This window comes from Callospermophilus lateralis, chromosome 6, assembly GCF_048772815.1.
Source record: "Callospermophilus lateralis isolate mCalLat2 chromosome 6, mCalLat2.hap1, whole genome shotgun sequence".
Lineage (NCBI taxonomy): Eukaryota > Metazoa > Chordata > Mammalia > Rodentia > Sciuridae > Callospermophilus > Callospermophilus lateralis.
Window position 1 is genome coordinate 118,301,476 of NC_135310.1, and position 22,948 is coordinate 118,324,423.

The 22,948-nt window shown below is 38.2% G+C and overlaps 1 protein-coding gene and 1 pseudogene across 5 annotated transcripts in view; both read right to left on the reverse strand.

The window, feature by feature from the left end:
• The window catches only part of Mapk14 (mitogen-activated protein kinase 14), a 73,643-nt gene that overhangs the window by 13,340 nt on the left and 37,355 nt on the right, over positions 1 to 22,948 (reverse strand). For all 5 annotated transcript variants that reach the window (XM_076858833.2, XM_076858832.2, XM_077109664.1 and 2 more), the window contains exons 4-8: positions 11,231 to 11,342; positions 10,527 to 10,556; positions 10,153 to 10,200; positions 9,105 to 9,219; positions 8,451 to 8,522 (exon numbers count right to left, since the gene is read on the reverse strand). In XM_076858833.2, coding sequence (XP_076714948.1) covers positions 8,451 to 8,522; positions 9,105 to 9,219; positions 10,153 to 10,200; positions 10,527 to 10,556; positions 11,231 to 11,342 — 377 coding nt within the window. The remainder of the gene's footprint in view (positions 1 to 8,450; positions 8,523 to 9,104; positions 9,220 to 10,152; positions 10,201 to 10,526; positions 10,557 to 11,230; positions 11,343 to 22,948) is intronic.
• On the reverse strand, positions 17,288 to 18,900 carry LOC143402627 (uncharacterized; annotated as a pseudogene).

Genomic DNA, 22,948 nt, shown 5'->3' on the forward strand with positions numbered 1-22,948 from the left:
AATTTGAAATGAAAACTGAATGCTTAACAAATTTCACATATCCCAAAGGCTCTAAATACTAACTCCCAATGCCCAAATCTTTATTCTGGCAGCCAACACTTTGATGTATACTTACGTGTATGTGTGCATATTAACCAGAATTGCCACTTGTCCTATTGTTTTTAACCTTGTCTAAGAAAAAGGAAGTTAAAGGAGAAAAAAAAAATCATATAAAATAGCTTTTTAATATTTTCTGTGGGCATTTGAATAGTTTACCCATATTTGTGCTGCCATTCCGAGGGGGAAAGAGGAGTGGAGGATGACTGTCTGACACCTGTCAGGTTTTTCACATGATTAGCTCCTTTTCAACTTTAGGTCTCAGCTTAAACCTCACCTCTCAGAGAGGCCTCACTAGTCTGAGTGGTCTGAAGGCTAGGGAAAGAAGCAGCTCAGTTGGGAACACACCCCTGGTACAGGATGTGTGAGTTGTCAACTCTAAATGAATGAAAAAAATACCCCCACCCCCTTATTCCCGCTCTCAACACCATGCTTGGTGACATCATAGCACTTACACAGTCTAGAGTTACTCTGTGTACTGTCTGTCACCTCCACTGGTCTGCAGCTCTATGAGGGTGGGGGCACCCTGCCTGTTCAACATCTGTCCCCAGTACCTAGCTTAACATTTAGTACACAAAGGGCACACAAAATAACAGAGGAGAGGATAGAGCAGGATGAAAGAAAATATTTTTGCTTATGATTATACATGTAAGGGCAAGAGGGTGTAACTTAATAACAATGGCTTCTGCAAGCCATAGTTCCCTAAGTTACAGTAATTACTTATGCAATAGGATGTCAGGCATCTTGTGTTTTTTTTTTTTTTTTTAAACTCCCCAGATCAGAAATCTGCTTAAACAGAAGAAATTTCTAGACAGGAATCAACAAATCCCAACTCACTGCCTGTTTGATATATAAAGTTTTGCTGGATTGCAGCCATGTTCATTTGTTTATATACTGTTTTTAGCTGCTTTCACACTAAAGTAAGTAAGTTACAGCAGAAACCACATGATTTCCAAAGCCTGAAATATTTACTATCTGGCCCTTTAAGAAAAGGTGTGCTGAAGGCTGAGGCAGGAGGATCCAAGTTCAAGACCAGCCTGGGCAACTTAGGGAAACTCTATCTCAAAAAAATAAAATAAAATAAAATAAAACATAAATAAATAAATAATAAAATGGGCTGGAGATGTAGCCCAGTGGTAGACAGATCAACCCTGGACTCAATCCCCAGTTGCATCAAAAAAAAAAAAAAAAGAAAGAAAGAAAGAAAGAAAAGAAAAGGTATGCTGGGTATGTTTAATTCTAACTTAGACACAAATAACTGTATTCTATAAAAAACAAGGATAAATTAAAAACAAATCCATCGACATAAGTTATTTCTAACTTTGTCATCTACAAAAGACAAAAAGTAGTATGGTCTGAGGGTAAAATTTAAATACAGCTTTCTTAGTTCAAGGTGTGATCAGAAACTTTTTTTTTTTTTAATACCAGGGACTGAACCCTGGTGCACTTATCCACTGAGCCACATCCCCAGCCCTTTTTAAATTTTATTTAGAGACAGAGTCTTGCTGAGTTGCTAAGTGCCTTGCTAAGTTGCTGAGGCTGGCATTGAACTTGCAATCCTCCTGTCTCTCCTGAGCCACTAAGATTACAAAGATGCGCCACAACATTTTTAAAAATATGTTCATGGGGACAGAGCAGGAGTGGGAGTGAGATGGATATTGTCTTACCCTAACATAATCAGATTAATTATAATGGAAATCAGTAAAGGATTTGTTAATTTCTCAACCTAACAAAAATTTATAAAGTTCTCTCACATTCTCTTTAGGAACACTTAATGGAATTGTTATCCTTCTGAGAAAAAAAAACAAACTAGACTACTTCAACTCTCAAACAGGTGATTCTACTATATATACATCAAAATGAATCTATAAAAGCTGTTGAGACTGGTACTGTTGCTAAAAAGACTTCTTTCTGAGTACTCGAAGGGAGTCGAATTTAATATTGCCTTTAATGGCCCTAACTTCACCCCACCCTATGTGAAGAAAATGCAGCTCCCACTGGCCATAGCAGCTCACTACACCAGCAAGCTGGGGACCCTGCGTCTTTCCCCCTGTCTGCCAGTGTGAATCAACCTCAGGACTGGAAATTCAAACCCCAATTCCTCAGCTTCACATCAGTGGCCCTGGTAACAAGCCACTTTTCTGACTGCCTCAAACTAACATTCCTGAATGCTTCAACTCACACCAAATATTCCAGGTACTTCTAAGCTTCCAAGTTCTTATTTATGCAAGTAATAAATGAGAATATCCTCCACTATCTCTTTGTGCCAGGCCTTTTCTCTTCCTATCTACCTTTCAAAATCCTCAAACAAGAAGTCTGCCATTGAGTCTTCCTGGATATCTTGAATTTGAATTAATTCTTTTTTCTTCCATTAATTTATTAGTACCTTTATTATACTGTTTTTATCATTCCATTTTGTTTTATAATCAGGGACAGACATTTGTTCAAGTAACTTTTACAACTCACTTTTCACTCTGTCTGATCATTCTGGTTTTGAGGACTGGCACATTTTTACCTTCAGTACATTCAATGGAGTAGCCTGACAAATACTAGCTAACTTGAAAGACTTGCTGTAATATGCTTTTCAACCCCATTCTACCACTTCACGTTGTTCTCAAAACCCAGAATGACCACAGGCTATGGGGAGTATATACACAAAGAAGTAGTCCAGAAAAATTGCTTCTTTTAATAATGGCCTAACAAAGATCCACTCACTCACTGAGAAGTGTTTACACCATGAAGAGTATACAAATACAGTGCCATGAATCTGTAAGGGTCATGTACACAGGGTTGATAGAGCATAATAGCCAATGTTTAGGAGATTAGCAAACACATAATATAAAATAAAAATCTAGTTAATATCTAAAAGCACTTGCATGAAGGCAGTCAAAGCATGCAAACCTCAGAAGAAATCACCATGGGTTTTCCAAAAGATTTCAGGCAAATCCACTGAAATCCAGGCCAATCTTCCCACAGGACCAGCTACTATAAGTCTACTACAATTTGTTCAGGCAGTTAAGGCCAGATGGAGCTTCAAGTAGCTATATAGCAGAGCAAAGCAAAATTTACTACATTATGACAGTTAGCTAATGCCAAAGCAAGCCATCTTTTAGAACAGGTTTAGCACCTTTTCCCCTAGGCAGAAGACCATGTTTACTGTTCGTTTAAAATAGGTTTTAATTATAATGATCATAAAGTCATATTTTAAAATCATAAATCCCCAGACTTGTGTTTTAAACAAATGAAGAAAAAGATATTAGGCCTTAAGATTATGTTTTAGAGTAAGTTCTATGTAACAGAAGTAAAAGATAGTCAGAATGAACAGGTAAGGACAAACAACAAACAACAAGAACAAACAAACAAAACCCCTAAGGGTAACAGGATAATTAGAGGAAATGTGAAAGAGGGATGGATATTCTAATCATTTCTAAGGGCTCTAGGCATATTCCTAGAAAACCCCCAGAGGCCACAGAGTTGAAGATAAACAGAATCAGTAATGGGACCTGGCTGCTTGTGAGTTACAGTTTTCAATGAAATAAATCCACAAAAGGATAAATTATGGAATCCTTTGGGAGAGCTGAAGTCCTTCTAGTGACAAACAGGATGGACTCAAATGAAATCCAGCCTACTTCCTTCTCTTTTAGGTTGTCAAAGTAGTCATTTTCACTGTAACTAATACACACACACAAACACACACACACACACACACACACACACACACACACACATTCTCTCTCTCTTTCTTAAGGTATCCTAGGTTTATCAACAAACCTGAGAAGTCTAGCTTTTTCCAAAAATACATTCTCAAGTTAAACAAAAAAGGGCAAAATGACAATCTAATAAAATATTTTTCTTCTTCAACATTTATTACAATATTTGCTTTTAGAGTCTACCATGAAACTGCTTTTTTAAAATGAAGAAGAATGTTTTAAACCAAGCACTGAAAGTGATGGATAAATGTGACTGAGAAGGGGCACTCCAGCAGTTTGGGCTCAGCTGCCCACACCATCCCATAATCTGGTGAAGTGAACACAGGTGTTCATTATATTATTCTTTGCCTTGTGGTGTGTCTGAAATATTTCATAACATGCTTGGAAAAGATCAAAAGAAGAAATGAGTAACCACAGAATTAACGGGACAACTTAATATACCAAGAAAATGCACATGAGCAGAGCAGTAGACGTCCTGTAAAGTGGACTATGTGACTCAACAGCCCCATCATCCTCCAGCAGATGTAAGACCATTTCTATTAAAAAAAAAGAAGGGGCGGGGCTTTCATACATGAAGGGAGCTTATTTGATTACTTAGGAAAGGAAATGAACACACCAAGGCTGTGATCTCTGGTAGGAAAAACTGTATTTGACACATAATAGGACTACAAAATTCATTCTCTCTCTTCCTTAAGCTTAAGGAAGTGTCAAGTGTCAGTTATAACATCTTCTGACTCACTTATTTCAAAATCAACATTTGAATAAGTTAGTACTCACCTGAAGAGACATTTTGACTTCTCCCTCCCTATAATATTAAATTGTCAGTTATGTTCACTTAACATACCTGGTCAATTAGGTGTCTAGAGAAGGGCTTCCTTTTTTACAAAATAGTAATACTATTAAGCCAGATGGAAGGATTTACAAGAATAGCAGATATTGGTGATGATTTCCCAATAATGTGAATGTAATTAACACTATTGAATTATGGTCAAAATGGTAAAATTTGTTATGTCTACTTTACCACAATAAAATTAAAATGAATTTTATGTTTTGAATCACACAAAATATTTTCCATAAAGTTAAGTTGCACTAGTCAATTTCAATATCCACACAGGCTAGTGGCCACCAATACTATATTGAACAGCACATTTGCAATATCATAAAAAGCTCAATAGGACAGTTCTTATCTAGAAGCCAGGACTACCAGTCCCGAATACACAATAATTAATCAATAAGGAAAACCAGGAGAAACCTGTGCACTCCAATAAGCATCACTCTCTGGAGGCTGCCTCAGTAATCAGGAGCATTTAAAAATCATCAACAATCTGTAGCTGCATACTTTTAGAGCCAAACCAGCACCTCTTTCAAAGGTTTTGAAGAGATATTCTAAAAATCAAAGGACTGGAAAAGAATAGGATACTGGAAGGAACTCTTTGATCTCATCTGTATCTTAAGAAAAATGTCAAAAACTGCTAACCTAAATAACCTTTTCCAGGATCAGCCATGGAAGAAACTAAATTCAACTGGGTTAAATGCTAGTTGTACTCAGTCCTCTGCTGCACACATTAGAATAACCTGAAGACTTAAATACACCAAATCCTGTGCTCTGACTCACACCAACTGAAGTCTTTAGGGTGGTGCCCAGGCATCTAGAGCTTTTGTGTGTGTGTGTGTGTGTGTGTGTGTGTGTGTGTGTGTATACCAAGCCACATCCCCAGTCCTTTTTTTTATATTTTATTAGAGACAGGGTCTTGCTGAATTGCTCAGGGCCTCACTAAACTGCTGAGGCTGGCTTTGAACTCATGATCCTCTTCCTCAGCCTCTCAAGTCCCTGGGATTATAGGTGTGTGCCACCATAGAACTTTTTTTAAAGCTTCCTCAAATGATTCTGATACACAGTGAAGATTAAGAAGTACTGTGCTAGAACATAAGTGATTGTACCCAGCAGTGAAACAGATGACTAAAACGCCAACTCTGTGTCACAATGTGTATTCTTCATTAAAACACTGTCTAACCAACTTAAATCTGTGCCAGACTGATAGTTGAAATGTAAAGGCTTTTTCTTGTAGTATTAAAGAACATTTCTCTTGTTACCGTGAAAAAAAAAATAATAATAAGTGATTGTACACTCCAGTCCAAAAAAAAAGGCAAACACTTCCCTCTCTCTTTCTTGTCAGGCAACGAAAGCTATATCTCAAAGATGATAACTGACAATAGGAAGATTAAGTATACTATAAATATAAATCCTTCAAATTCAATGTTTACAACCAACGATAATGTCCAGAAAAGAGCCAACTAGAAGGACATGATAAATTACTAAAATCAGAATTTTCATGTATTAAAAAACGAATCCTGAGCTGGGGTTTTCGCTTGGTGGTAGAGTGCTTGCCTAGCATGTGTGAGGCACTGGGTTTGCTTCTCAGCACCACATAAAAATAAATAAAGGCTCACCAACAAATGGTAAATTTTTTTTTAAAAAACTGAATCCTGCCAGGCATGGTAACGCACACCTGTAATCCCAGGCTGAGGCAGGAGGATCACAAGTTTGAGGTCAGCCTGGGCAACTCAGCAAAACCCTGACTCAAAATAAAAATTTTGAAAGAATCTATCTCAATGGTAGAGCACCATTGAGTTTAATCCATAGTACCGCTCCTCCAAAAAATCCTCTATTAAAGTTTAAATATTAGGTATGCAAAAAAGGAAAACTTCTTACAGGATGAAAGTTAGCATTCTAAAAGGGCCATATCACACTGCTTTGAACACCTTCTATCACTAGCCTGCCAAGGGGATCTATCCTTTACCACCTGCCAAAGAATCAATACTAACAATCATTAATGATTCACAGGTAGATAATAAAACAGGTGGAGGGAGGGAAAAATTGTTTTCAAAGACCACAATGAATATGATGCATCTACTGGCAGGCTCTGGTCTAAGTGCTTTCCAGATAATATTTCACTGAATTTTCACAACAGCCTGTGAATTATATATTTTTACTAGCATTTTATGATTAAGGGAACAGAGACACAGAGGTTATAAAATTTCCTTAGTTACACAGTTGGAACTAAAAGCTAAGATCAAAACCCAGAATTTGATTCCAGGGCATGGGCTCCTATCAGCATCCTACACTGTCTCTCTGCCGCTGTGTGTCTATGTAGGCAAGTGTGTCTGTGACTGGCCAAAGAGAAGCTGGAGACATAGACGCCAAGAAAAGGAAGGGGAGAAGGGAACAGAGGACAACCTCAGGGTAGCATCTGCTCCAGGGCAAACCAAGGGGATTACAAATTTCCCCTAATTCTCTCAACTTGGACAGTAATTAATATACATATACCAGATTTCTAAGAAACAGATGTAAAACCACTTTAAAAAGATTAGGGAAACACACTCTATTAAACTGACTTAAAATCTAGGGGTGGAGAGTGATAAGGTGGGCTAGATACAGGCAGACTGAACTCTGTATCAATCCAATAATATTCAGAGAGAAATGAAGTTTTACCTGGGAACAGAAGTTTTTTTCCAGTTAACACGGAAAATACATTCTGTCTAGCAGAATACAGTTAGAATAGAATTTCTGAACAGACTATATTAACATTAAAATTACAGTTACCATAGAAATATATCCCAAACAATAAATGAAACAAACTGACATTCTGGTTTGTAATCTGAATGGGTTTATTTAGGTAAGAGGCTAAAACAGTTTTTAGATCTCTAAACATGACCACATACAGGTAACTGTAGCATTTCTAAAAGTCCACCAAAACCATCTGAAACTCAATTAAATTTTACAAAAGTCCCCCAAACTAATTCTAGACATATATTTTAAAAATCTTTCTCCCCTAAACATCTTCCTCAAGTATGATTGATGGGTGTTCCAAAAAAACTACATTTTGATGACAATATTACTACATCATAAAACAAACATGTAGCAGTTAGGAAAGAGGATGAAATAAAGGGCTATGATGAGCCATAAACTAGACAATAAACTGAGGTTTCGCTACCATGTGGGATAAAGTTGTGCTGCAAAACAAAGGCACAAAACATGGTGACCACTTCTCAAACGTAACAAGAGTCAGCAGGTTTGCCATAACAGGGCCCAAACATGGCCTTTTAGTACATAAACCAAACATAACTGCAAGATACCCTTGATTTGTAAAGAGTATCTGTGCTCATGAAGATTTTGTACAGTCGACTAAACCTGTCAATGGGATCTACAGCTTCTCATGAGTTTGCTCAGGTCTTAGAACTGCTGTGGAAAGATTAATATAAGGGACTTGCTGTAAAAAGATGACAGATGAAAGGATTTTTCAGCTTATAAAAAGTTTTTCTTGTTAACAAAAATAAATTAAAGCCTCTTTCCTGGGGCTGGGGTTATGGCTCAGAGGTAGAGCGTTCGTCTAGCATGCGTGAGGCACTGGATTCGATCCTCAGCACCACATAAATAAAATATAGATATTGTGTCCACCTATAACTAAAAAATAAAAAAATAAAAAGCCTCTTTCCTGGCAAGACAAGCTACTCAGCAAGAGGGCAGAATATCTGAAAAGCAAGAAATTGACACCTTCTCTATAGATAAGTAAAGATAATACATAACCACAGACATTAGAATACAGATAAGAAATAAGAATCCAAAACTTTTTAAAAGGATACGGTCTGTACCAGGAAACAATGTTCTTCCAGTTAACAGCTCCGCCATTATGCATCCCACTGACCATATATCCACTGGCAAAATTAAAGAGAAATAAAAGTACATACGTACATTATCACTATTATTATGCTTGGTCACAAATGGAACTATAAGTAGAGGTGAAATATTCAAATTAATATTTAAAACATCTGAGATTCAACATTTTACTCATTTCTATACAGATAAATAAGATTGATACCTTCACCCCAGTAAAGAGCTTCACAGGCAGGGTAAATCTAAACATACTTAAGGAAAAAGAAATAAACTGTTCACAAAGGGGAAAAAGGTTCTCAGTGGTAAAGTAGTGGATTCTCCCAAGTAACATAAAGAGGTTAAGATTATGAACCCATTATCTTCTGCTAGAAGTACTCAAAGAACTATGTTGAAAAATCTAAATAAATAAAAATTCAATTACTAAATCACAAAGCTTAAAAGCTGTGTATAAAAAAGCTCCACCTCCCCATCTAAGTAAGTAAAATATTTTCTATTTGTAGGCTTTAAAAGGATCACTGAGAGAAGAAACATTTCTTCCCACTCTACCGCTACTTCTGAGAATCCCAAATGTATCCAATATGGTATTGATAAGGCCATAAATAACCCATGCAAGCAATCAATACCTGTCTGGTTGTAATGCATCCAGTTCAACATGATCTCAGGAGCCCTGTACCACCTTGTAGCCACGTAGCCTGTCATTTCATCATCAGTATGTCGAGCTAGTCCAAAATCCAGAATCTAAAGGGAAGGAGAAAATCAGGCACTGGAACAGGCAAACTGCTAGGACTTTAGACAGGAAAAATTTCTGTTGCCTTTTGAAAAAGGAACAGTAAAGTACTTTCATAAGCAGATCTCCCACTCCACACTTAGAATGCATGGTGAACACACTACAAGAATTTAGAAAAATAAAATTACAAGCAAAATAAAAAATGTGACTCCTAGGTATTTACTCAAGAGCAATAAAACATATGTCCATACAAAGGTTTAAAACTGAATATTCATAGTAACTTCAAATAGCTCCAAACTGGAACTATTTATTCACCCTAACGGGTGAATAAATATTCATATTCTGGTATGTTCATTAAACAGGGCACTATTCAGCAAGAAAAAAGAAGAAATCAAGTTCCAGAGCTGCTTACTCTTTTATATATGATTAATTCACTTATCTCTCTCTCTTTTTTTATTGTTTAGTTGTAACTGGACCCAATATCTTCATTTTATTTATTTTTATGTGGAGCTGAGGATAGAATGAACCCAGGGCCCCACACATGCTAGGCGAGCGCTCTACTGCTGAGCCACAATCCCAGCCCCATAATTCACTTATCTCTTATTTGAATTATTTTGAGTAGGTTTCTACGATTTTTCCTTTTAGGAATCTATTTAATCTAGTAATTACTGCTTCAGTATGCTTTGATAGACTATAATTTTCCTTTATTATGAATAATAAGTCACATTTTAAATTTAACTTTATTTTAAAATGTAAACACCTAATGCCATTATCAAAGTCATTTAAACAGCTTACTCAGACTATGGTTTAAATTTCAAAGTCTGATATTCCTAGGGACAATATGAATTTTTCAGATAAAAAGTCATGGCCTATAAATCTGTCCCCGTGAAATTTGTCAGGTTTGTCAGGTAAAATAAACAATCACTGCTGTCGCTTCCTCTTACCTTCAGCTCGCAGTCTTCATTCACAGCTAGATTACTAGGTTTTAGGTCCTAGGAAGTAAGTACACAGAAGACAGGATCAACTTTAGGATCCATGATAAATTCTCTCTCCAGGTAATAATGAGGATCCAGACAACAGTAAGACCTCATCCAGTTATAAACAGACAGTCTCCATTACATAGTATCTAGACCAATTAGCCTTCATCAGGCACAAATTATATATCTTTCTTCAATCATTCTAACCCAGAGCAAAGTAGCAATGGATCAATGGGTAAATGTAAAAAGTAAGTTTAGACCAAGATCTTGGCAGGATGCCATTCTTCCACTCTCCCCACCTTACCGTCCTAGAATAATTTAATCAAAGTCATGGTACATACCCTGTGAATTATATCAGCTGAATGAATATACTGCCAGAGAGGAAAAAAAAAGTCAGTTAAATGAAAGTTACTTTCAACCTCCCACTGCCATATTCTATAGTATATTTCCAGCACATTTTCATGAATCAGTAAGAACTACTAGTGTTCACAGTAAAATAACATCAGTAAAATTATCAATGATATAATATATATATATATATATATATATATATATATATATATATATATATATATTATATTTATCATAACAATGATTTCCACAGATATTGACTCCATTCAATCTTTCAACCTATCTTCTGGATGGCACTTTGGTACTCAATAAGGATTCAAAGTTGCTAAATATCAAACATGGTTTAATTTTACAACACTGTTTCTCTGCTTGAGAAATTTTTTAAAGCTTCAATATTATACTAATCAGATATTAGACTGTATCAATAAGTTATACTTTTAGATGTAATAATGAAAAGTCCTTCTCTCTCTGATACTCATACTGAGGTATCTCTGGATGGAATGATACGATGCCTAGACCTGCTTTAAAATAACCTGTGGCTTGAGAAACACAACAGAAACAAGGTTGGCCAAATGCTGGTAGTAATGGTCACTGAGTGAACACGATAACGTGTGATTATCTGTTTTAAGCCCTAAATGGCAGGAAGAGAAGGAAAGAATTAATTTGTCAAAATTATTGCTGATATTGTCAATACCTTTAGACCTCGGAGAATTTGGTAGATAAGGAATTGAACGTGGTCATCCGTAAGCTTCTGACACTTTACTATGTTGTTCAGATCTGCCCCCATGAGATGGGTCACCAGATACCTAGACATGAATGAAGAGTTACACAATAATCAAGAACCTGTAGGGAAATTCTTATCTTCACAAGACTTTCCAGAGTTTTTAAGGAAAGGCCACCCATTAAGTACCATAATGATAAATAAAAGCTCAACAAATTCTTGGGGGGAGGTGGTAGCAAATTTTTAACTCCACTATTCTAACTTTACCACCAGCCATCTAGTCTAAACATTTTTAAACTCATTCCTACTTGATCTATCTTTTCCCAGTTTCTCTAGAGAAAAAGGATTTACTAAATGATTTATTTAGATTTCAAAAATGAAAAGAAAAAAGCAAAGATGGAGATTAGGAAGATAAACGTGCCAGGATCAGTTTTCTTACAAATATCACGTTTGCAGAAGAAACATACAGTACAATTCAGTGCATAGCAACAATGAAGCACCTTATATTTTAAAAATCCACCACTATATTTTCACTATAAACCTTTTATGTTGCAGGTTCTGAAATAGGAGTATTTTTTAGATTTTCAAACTATAATTCTCCTTTTCCAGGAGTGATTAGTAAAAGGATATTTTTTCATTGACAATATTCCTACATTTACCTTAAAGGAAGAAGGAACACAATTTATCTGTTTGACTGGTTATTAATTCTATCTTTATATGGTAAGATGAGGGAATGATTATATTCAAGTCCAACAGGTTTGCCACAGAAATTCTAGACACAATGCCTTAACCCACTTATTACTGCATTACACAGTATGGGAACACAAAAACCAGACTGGGACTAAAATCACTTTTATCTTTAAAAGTGTTTTCCTTCCTCCAAAAGGAATGAAACTTTTTTTCTGTCACAATTTTCCTATAGGACTATCATCATTTGTTCCCAATTTCATGAAATTGACAGGATTTCACCTATCTGTAACTTTAAGGTTAGATCTTAGCATTTCATATTTTTTAAAACTCACATGTTTATATTGCCTTGAGGAAAAGGAGGACTCCAGACTCCTTATCTAAGGAGTAAATTAGATATTCTCTCTCTGTCTGGTCTCTGAGGGCTGGGGATTGAACCCAAGGCCTCATGAATGCTAGGCAAGTCAATTACTCTTTGAAGTGTTCTCATAAAGGTAGTTCTGATTCAGAGATATTCCAAGCACAACAAACATGACCAAAGGCAGCTGGCACTGATTCTGTGCCAAGCACTTTGTAAGCACTTTTACTCCCAACACCTCCATAAGGTAGGCCCCACCAGCATTCTCATTTCACAGATGAGGAAACAGAAACCAAGGATTAATAAGTACCTTGCTCAAGGTCAAAAGGATCAATAATGTCAGGAGTTGAGTCCAAACTGTCTGACCCCAGAGAGCAGGATCTCAATCCCAGCACATATTGCCTCCAAAGTTTTCCAGCAGACCCAGAATTTACACCAAGAAAAAGTTACTTTTAAAAGTCTTATAGACGTCACAAAAACAGGGAATCATTTTCTTCAGATAATTTCCTTAATAATTCTTAATATTTATTATGAAAGTAATCTTCAACTAAAGAAGAAGAATTCTGGCAAGAATATAGCAATATCCTACCCTAATCACCAATATATTTTTAAACCTCAAATTGGCACATAATCTGATAAAGAAGAGAATTCTATGAATAATTTTTTTGTGCTTCTAGTTCTGGGGATCGAACTCAGGCCTCGTGCATGGAGACAAGTGCTCTACTACTTAGCTAAACTCCCAGGCCTGGTTAGTGTTCTGAATTAGGACTTTCCTTAAAAACCTGGGATAAATGTTGCCATAACCGTAATATCAGTTGTGATAAAATCCAAGGCTCAGGCCAGGCCAGGCTCTGTGGCATCACAAGTTTGAGGCCAGTCTCAACTTCATGAAACCCTGTCTTAAAATAAAAACAAAAAGGGCTGGTGGTGCAGCTCACTGGTAGAGCACCTCTGGGTTAAATCCCCAGGAGCAAAAGAAAAATGGGGAAAAAAAAGAAAATTTCAAGGCTCAGGCTGAGGAAGATAAAATCCAATTTCAGTGTTATAAGCACCCGACTTTAGTTACAATATTCTACCATTCTGTAATTTCTCTCAACCCCTTCCCCACTAGAGACCATATTTTATCACTAAAATTTCCAGAACAAGGATAAGACTGTCAAACCATTACATAAGTACAAAAAATTTATCAGCCTATATGGTAATAACTATCAAGCATTGCTAATAGGCTACAATGAAATTCAACTGAAAAGCATTATTTATGTCAGAAGTCTTATAGGAATCAACCTAATCCCTATGTATCGTTTCCATGAGACCCAAAATCCAATTCATGAACGTCAGTTCTCAAATTTCAACTCCCATTAGGAAGATTTCCAAAATAAATCTTGTAACAGAGGACAAAAGCAAGCATCATGCACAGTTACTGTTTATGAGAGACATATGGAGAGGAAATGTAGATGGTCACATTTTTAAAGTCAATTCCAGGGCTGACAATGTGACTCAGTAGTACAGCACTTGTCTAGCATGTGTAAGGCCTGGGTTTAATCCACAGCACCACTTAAAAAAAAAAAGTAAATTTCAAGAGGACATTAATGGAGAGTCACATAATTTCAATTGTATTTGTTTCAGGAAAGTAGATTTAATTACATTTTAGTGAAGACATGCCTAATATTGTCACTGCCCTAAAAATCTAATTCCCAAAAATCAAATTCCTAAAATGTAATAAAAATCAAATTGCTAAAATAAATTAAAGAAGGCCTGACTTGAGTACACTTGGAAAGCTGTGTTCTCCCATCTTTGAAAAGGAATTAAACCAGTCTTCGTTAGGCCAAAGACTGAGAAGATGATTTTATGGTCTGATATAAATCTTGTTTCTCACTTGTGAAGATGGTTTCCTTCAAATTTAATCAAAGTATGAAGAGCATAAATCACATTTCTCAAAATGAGTCTTATGAGTACTGTACCAGCGTGGAGGCAGAATCCTGTAATAAGTGGTTTTCAGTACTCCAGACGTGCCCCATTCTATGGCCTTACTTACCAAGCACTCTTGGATGATACCCGTTTGTCAAGATCTCCCCCTTTTAAAAGCATGATATGATTAGAAAGAACCTATGTAGAAGAAAATCTCTTCTATATCTATAGATCAGTATCTCTACCACGAATCAGCCCTATTCAAAACAATTATAAGGGCACAGAGCATTTCTTCTATCTTTAAATGAGTATTTAAAATATTACTGACAATTTGTAACCACGTGCTTCTGAGACTCATCCAGATACCTGGGACTCAGTCCAGTCTATTCTCAGCACAGGGGGCAGGGTGCTTCTTTAAAAACCTCAGATCATGTCATTCCTTTCCTCAAAGGCTCTCTACTGCACTCAGAGTAAAATACCCAAATCCTTTCAATGGCCCACAAAGCCTTTAGATCCTCCAGCACTTGGCCCCCAGTCATCTCTATGACTTCATCTACTTCTCTCTGATGCTCTTAATCAGCTCCACACGGACTTCTTGCTCTAGTTCCAATAAAGAATGCAGCGTTCTGCCACAGGACCTCTGCAGTGACAGTTTCTTCTGCCTGGAATGCTTGTCTCCTAGATATCTTCAGATCTAATTCCTTTAGTTCTTCCAATTTTTGCTCAAAATTCACCTTTTCAATGAGGCCCATCCTTACCCCTCTATCTAAAATAGCATCTCTCTCCCTGTCTTCATACTCCTCTTTTTCTTTTTTTTTTTTGCTATACCATTATTGCTTGCTAATATATCTAAAATTTCCTTTTTCACATGCTAATTATTATGTCCCTATATAATGTTTGAGTACAAACATCGCTTTTTTCTGTACAATACCTAAAGTACCTAGAACAACATCTGGAAGATAGACAGTAGGCACTCAATTACTACACAACTGAATGACTCAAGACAAGTCATTCAGCACCACTAGTAAGATAAGGCAAGGACATATTTTATTAAAATATGCATGCCCAAGATCTTATCTGTTAAGCAGACCAGATTGTAATGTGTAAGGGGTGGAAGAACTATCCAGGAGCCAAGAGGGCACCTTAACAAGCTTATTTCACAACACTATTCTCACTTCAAGCAACAATTACTTAACAGTGCCCTCTACATTACTGACATCGACTAGACTCAGTGTTCTATAATAGAGGATAAATACAAGAAAGCTAGTACTGAGCATGCTATCAGACAACCAAATTATCACCCAATTATGTAGCACAAGGTCATTATGACAGCACAAGGTCATTCATTCAATCACTCCATATTGTTGGGCACTGGGAATGCAACAGTGGAAAAGACAGATGAAGAATTTGAGAGGAATGCGTATATAAATACAGTCACAACAGCATGTTTTGAACTATAAAGGGGACATCAGGTGTCAGAGAATACACAGGAGAAGATCCCAACATGGACCGAGGAAGAAGTAAATTAGACAAACACTTTGAAGGACTCAAACCTTAAGCTAGGCCTTGAAGCTTCTTTACTTTTTTTAGAGAAAAGGGTGGCATTTTACGAATCATATTAGTCAAAAACTGAATGGTATTTCCTTCCTTCCTTGTCTCAAAAAATGAAACAAAACAAAAATGCTTGCAAACATAAATGTTAAGAGAACAAACTTATTCATCTTTCTCCTGGGCCATTTCTCTTCCTGTATTACTTATTTTGAGCACTCAGTCCAATCTCAAATAATAGAAGTATTTCTTCTATAAGGCCAAACAACTGGGCTGGGTATTTCTTTTTTCTTTTTTTTTCTGAACAAATTCAAATTTTTTAATTATGAATAAACCAAATTTATCACAGGCAATGAATAGTAGACTGTCTTAAGCCAGGAGTTAAACAACAACAACAACAACAACAAACCCCAAACAACTGGAGTACAAGAATGGACTATTAGAGCTAGTAAAAAAAAGAGTGAGAATTTAAAAAAAAAAAATATGCACTGCTGGGTGTGGTGGTGTACCACAGGAGGCTGAGGCCCCAAGCAGCTCAGCAAGACTATCTCACAATACAAAATAAAATGGGATGGGGATGCAGCTCAGGGGTCCAGTGCCCCTGGGTTCAATCCTGGTACCAACAAAACAAAACAACGCGCAACAAGGAATCATCTTTTTAGCATCTTTTTGCTTGGGACCTAACTGGCCCCAGAGATCCAGAATCTCTGGCATGCAGAGTCTATAGGTCTTAAGGAAAACAGCCATGTTTTAGTGGCAGGACATTCCTTCTGGTCTTGGGTAAGTTAAAGCACCAGATAAAAGTGGTTTTTTTTTAAATTTACATAATTTCTAATGAACACATCTGTAGACTTCTTTTTTTTTTTTTTTAAAGAGAGAGTGAGAGAGAGAGGGAGAGAGAGAGAGAGAATTTTTAATATTTATTTTTCAGTTTTCGGCGGACACAACATCTTTGTATGTGGTGCTGAGGATCGAACCCGGGCCGCACGCATGCCAGGCGAGCACGCTACCGCTTAAGCCACATCCCCAGCCCTTCTTTTTCTTTTCATACAAACAGGTATTTGCACAGTTATAATTTTCAGCGATGTCATGTGATCCTTGATGTTGTATATCAATTTATCCACACAGCACTTCTGTGTTTCAAGAGAATACGAAAACAGTCCAGTGTTCTAAGTTTCACAGCTAATTGGCTGTTTAGGAAAGGCATGCATCCTCAGAAGAGAAAGAACCTCACTGGGAACATAAGGGAGTATTTTGGGACAAGTCCTTTTACTTTAACTTCCTTTAGTTACTCCTTTCAAATGAATTATCTAATGTTGAAGAAACAAGGAATTATGGCTATCTTTACCCAAACTTCATTATGATTGCATGGTCATTCTTCAATACAACTTCAGGATGTTGAGGAAAACAAAACATATGTTCTGCAGCTTTTCCACAGGAAGAACACGCTTCTCCCTGCAATTATTTTGTGGCACTGAACCCCGAGGGAGGGTAGTGAGGCTGCCTCCCGCAGCCACCAGGCCCCAGGCTCACATCTTCCTGTGCACCTTCTGGTGCTGGATCAGGTGGCCGTGTTGGTTGAAGGCATGCCCGCACTCCCCACACTCATAGGGCTTCTCCCCGGTATGGATCCGCTGGTGCTGGATGAGCACCGAGTACTGGCTGAAGCCTTGCCGCAGCTGCTGAACTCGTAGGGCTTCTCTCCAGTGTGGGTCCGCAGGTGCACGATCAGGGTGGCCTTAAGGCTGAAGGCCTTGCTGCACTCTGTGCACTGGAAGGGCTTCTCTCCCGTGTGGATCCTCTCATGCTGGATCAGAGAATGACGTGCGCTAAAGGCATGCCCACACTCTCCACACACATAGGGCTTCTCCCTGGTGTGGACCCTCTGGTGCTGGATCAGGTGGGAGTGCTGCACGAAGGCCTTGCCACACTCGTAGCAAGCATAGGGCTTTTCCTCTGAGTGGATCCGCTCATGGTTCATGAGGGTGCAGCGGTGGCTGAAGGCCTTGCCACACTCGCCACACTCGTAGGGCTTCTCCCCTGTGTGCACCCGATGGTGCTGCAGCAGCGTCCTCTTTACGCTGAAGGTCTTCCCGCACTCGCTGCACCGGTGAGGCTTCTCCCCAGTGGGTACCCTCTGGTGGCTCCGCAGCACAGTGCTGTGGTTGAAGGCCTTCCCACATAGTGGGCACACATAGGGCCTCTCCCCTGTGTGGATCCGCTGGTGCTGGATGAGGTGCGAGAGCTGGGTGAAGGCCTTCCAACACTCGGCACACTCGTGAGGTTTCTCTCCTATGTGAATCTTGTGGTGCTGAGCAAGGTCTGAGCTCACTTGGTAGGCTTTTCCACACTCATAGGGTTTCTCGCCAGTGTGGATTCTCCTGTGTTTACTGAGGACTGAGCTTTGGCTGAAGGCCTTCCCGCACACACTGCACACATATGGCTTCTCACCCATGTGGATTCGATGGTGTTGAAGAAGATGGGAGCTCCGCCCAGAGCACTTCCCACACTCGATGCACATGTAGGGCCTCTCTCCACTGGGAGCTTCTGGATGTGGAGTCAGTGGCCTGCTCCTATTGGAGACCCGAGCCTCGCCAGGAACGACAGGGCTAGGATGCAGGCAGAAGCTCTGCTCTGGGTTATAATGTTCTTGAACGATGCTCCCTGAAGATGCTTTCCCCAGATGCACTGTTACCTCATCTGAAATTAACGGCTTTAAGGGCCAATCTGTATTTTGGTTCTCTTCCTTGGTTTTGCATTCCCACGAACAAGATAAGCTGTCCTGCACACAGACTGCAGTGCGATCACATTTGAGGTTGTCTGAGTGGCCATTCCCCAAGCCCTGGCTCTCAGCCCCCAGTCCGTCCAGGACCCATGGGTCTTCCCCTCGTTCCAGCTGGGAGATGACATTGGGCTTGGATCCTGGAAGTCCCAGTGAGACCACGTTTCCGTAGGTCTCCATCATTACGTTTCGGTAGGTGATCCCATTCCTCCTGAGAGAGGAGCACAGCTACATCCTCGAAGGTCACCTTAGCCTGGTGTTCTGCTGGCAGTGGCAGGAGTCTGGCAGTTGCCATTACTTTGTTTCTTGGGCCTCTGAGGATGACAGAAATTGGAGGTTCCTGTGGGGCGTCCCCGCACCCTTGCGCGACCTGGGCTGGGTATTTCTTTCAGTGATAGAGGAAGGCATAATTTCCAAGCAGACAGGCAGACACATACATGTGCGCTCATAAGAACAAACCAGAAATGACTGATGTTTCATTTTTACACAAGTACAAAAAAAAAAAAATGAATCAATGGTTATCTATTTTGTTAACACTCTTCATTCCATACAAACCTCCTCTCTGTACACTTTATACATTTCATTCATCCTCTCTCTGAAATAAATTTCAACTTCCACATCCTAGCTTTATCTTTGTGTTTCTTCAAACACATTACCTTCTTTATAGCCATCCCTGTAACTAAGCTTCTCTAACATTATGAGTTCCCTTTATGTTGTTTGGATATTACAGATTTGACTGGATCCTTTAGTTATTTAGGTTAAGCATTTATACTTTTTCTCTTTAATAAGTCCTCAAGCCACTGAGACGGTCTTTGGTTTTAGCATTTTACATAGAATCTAACACAGTAGTTACTCAAGAAGGTTAGTAGACTTTCAAGTGATAATCACAGCCTTGGATCAAGAAAAACGTGGTGAGAATTTAGAGCCAACAGATCTGGAATGGATGCAATTTTATATGTATTAGTATACAATTAGGCTCATCTCTCTCAACCTCAGTTTCCTCAGATGAAATTAGAGATGATATCTACTTCACAGGGGTTGGTTGGGCCAGATGAGAAAAATCACGGGCAAATCCTCTGTAAAACATAGGATGCTATTGAAAAAAATAAAGCAGTATTATAGAACTGCACATCCAAAGATACTTTTTCAAAAGTTCACTCACTTGCATAAGACCATGCTTTGGAACAAAGAACACAGATGTAATGTCAAGAATTCAAAGAAAATTGAAATCAGATATTAATAGCGAAGAACATCATTATATTAATTTTAGTTCCAGGAAAACTTTTAAATTCATTTCAGATTTTTAACTGGTATACTCATCCAAAAAGATTTCTACTGTGTTAATAAGGATCTAAGAGGAAAAACTGCCTCTGCTAAAATTAAGTCCTTTTCTTCCATTATGGAGTGTGTTGTGTGAGGAGGAGAGAGAAGATTTTAATTAAGTCATACCTCAGAAAAGTAAGAGCTTTCATCCTTTTTCTCAATCCCACCCTCAATGCTTACTGCCCTTTGATGTCTTCTCTGGACAACCTCCTTACTAAGGCTTAGGGTATAAAGCCCCAAATGACCTAGTCCTTCCCCATTCCAGCTTTATCTTTTGCCATATCCAACTCTTTTCCTTCCAGCCGTAGATACCATCTTTGCCCAGGGGTCTCTCTTGGCCACTGGATGAACTTGCATTTTTCTCCTACCTCTCCAACTCCCACTTCACCTTCAAACTCAGGGTATGCATTTTTTTTTTTTTTTTTTTTTTTTTGCCAAGGCTCCCTGAAGACACCCCATGTGGGGAGATGGCCATACTATGAGTTCCAATAGCACTCCGTAACTGCCCTATTATGGCAATTCTCACATTCATCTGCTCAGCCAACAACAGTTGAGTGCCTGTTATTGTTCTAAGTAGTAACAATTTAGCAAAGAAGAAAACAAATTGAGTTCACAAGCAGAGGAAGGAGACAGACAAGAATAAATACATGATGGTAAAATTTGCTAAGAACAAAGCAGGAGTGGGGCGACATAGCCCATGCCTGTAATCCCAACAGCTAGCGAGGCTGAGGCAGGAGTATCGCAAGTTCAAAGCCAGCCTCAGCAACTTAATGAGGACCTAAGCAACTCAGTAAGACCCTGTCTCTAAATAAAATTCAAAAAGGGCTAAGGATGTGGCTCAGTGGTTAAGCACCCCTGGGTTCAATCCATAGTATCCAAAAAAAAAAAAAGGAACAAAGCAGGGCAAGAAGTAGACAGTGACAGCAGGTGGCAAAAAAAAAAAAAAAAGGGAAAAAGCTTCTGAGGAAAAGATCCTTGAGTAGGGTCCTGAAGGAAATAAAGGAGCCAGTCATGTAGGTATGTGAGAAAAAGTGTTGCAGACCATGGTTAGAAACCAGCACTGAGGTCCCATTGGGAATGTGGTTGTTTGTATCCAAGGAAGAACAAGAAGCCAAAGAGATCAGAATGGAGAGAGGACAGAAAGAAGGTTACATGAGACTAGATGAGGGTGCACAGGATCAAATCAAGCAGGACCTCTCTGAACTTACCACACTGTATTTCGTTCTATCTTTTAAATTGTTCTTCTCTTCCGTGAAGGGCCTCAACTCAATGATCAGGATTGTTGTATTCCTTATGCTAGTCATAATACTATGACTAGCTAAGGTGGATGTTCAAATACTTATTGAATACAATCAATAAAATGTAAATCTAGAATTCCCTTTACCAATTCCATTTATATTGAAATGAAAGGCTAACTTATTAGTTGAACAATCATTTTTAGTAGGTGGGAGGCTGAGCTGGGGGATCATGAGCCCTACCAGCATTCACTACAACCAAGGCTGTTGAGTGGGCTGTTGTAGATTTTCTCAAGATCGCAGGATCCAAGACGCTACTCATTCCATTTTGCTCTTAGAGAATGAAGCAGAGATAAAGAATTCAATGTAAGAAATTCCCTGGAATGGAAAGGTGCAAAACAGGGGAAAAGTGGCAGAAGACTAATTTTCACTAACCTATGACAACAGTTTTTCTGAAATCTGAGAGAACAGTTTCCATAAATAGTCTCAAAGCTTTCCACTGCTTGATCAGAAAACCACTATAGTAGGAAGAGGCAAGGGGATGTAGCTCAGTGGTACAGCAAGTGCCTAGCATGCTCAAGGCCCTTGGTTTTGTTTCTTTTGTAGTTGTTTTTGTTTTGTTGGATTTGCATATGATTTATTGAATATGGCACCAAAAATACAGGTAAAAATCAACAAGTGGGACTGTATCAAGTTTTTAAAATTTTGCTTATCAAGGATACAATTAACAAAGTGAAAATGTGACCCATAGAATAAGAAAAAATATTTGCCAACTCATATATCTGGGAAGGGGTTAATATTTAAAATATATAAAGAACTCCTAGAACTGTGGGAGTTAACAAGTATAGAGTTTTAGTTTTGTAAGAAGAAACAGTTCTGGAGAACAGTGAAGGCCCTGGTTTGATCCCCAGTACTGCATTAAAGAAGAAAAAAGTGTGGGGGTGGCAATACTATTATTGGGAAAAATTGTAACTTAATACTGAGCATAGGTCTGAATACTGGCTATTTAAAACTTTTACATATCTACTGATAACTAAATATTTATAGCACAAATATGCACATATACGTATTTGTAGCCTCCTTACAAATATTGCCATTCAAGAGCCATTCAATGATTTGCAATCATTTAAAAAAAATCTAGATATATCTTTATATAAATTTGCCACCTATACAACCATACCATATAGCAGTCAAGTGCACTTGTTAGTCTCATCTTTTAACTCTGCATTTTCCAAACACTATCTTCATTTATTAGATTAAGTAACTATACATTGTTCCTAATGAACAAAACTCACTACCTATTGTTCCTCTCTCAAAGGTAGAGTCTTACAAATTCAGGGTACATCTTAACCTAGAAATTTAAAACTTGGTAAAAATTTAAATTGTGTGATAAAATGAAAGTGTTAACTGAAACATAAAGGCACAAATACACAAAACACATGATTAAAAGTGAACCATACATCTGAAAAGTAATTAGAGATTTGCTAATTAGTACAGAAAATCCATGTTCAAAATTACAGTCTGCTGTAAATCTGGCAGTGTGCAGAATGCTCTAGCCTTCAATGTGTTTGGTTTGGCCAGAAGAGTGGGTTTTGTTCGTTTTGTTTTAATGTGAATTTGAATGCTTTTAGGAGGTATAGATATATTTTACCACAAACTCCACCACTCACAGTTATATAACACTGAGCCTCATTTATGTTATTTGTTTAGCCTTGAAGATAGTTCAATTTGCAAAGCCTACAATTGTAAATAAAGTTGTTTAGTCTCTTACACATATTCTAAAATGACTTTGGGGGCATCAAGTGCCTGGATCAGTGGTAGAGCACTTGCCTAGCATGTGTGAGGCCCTG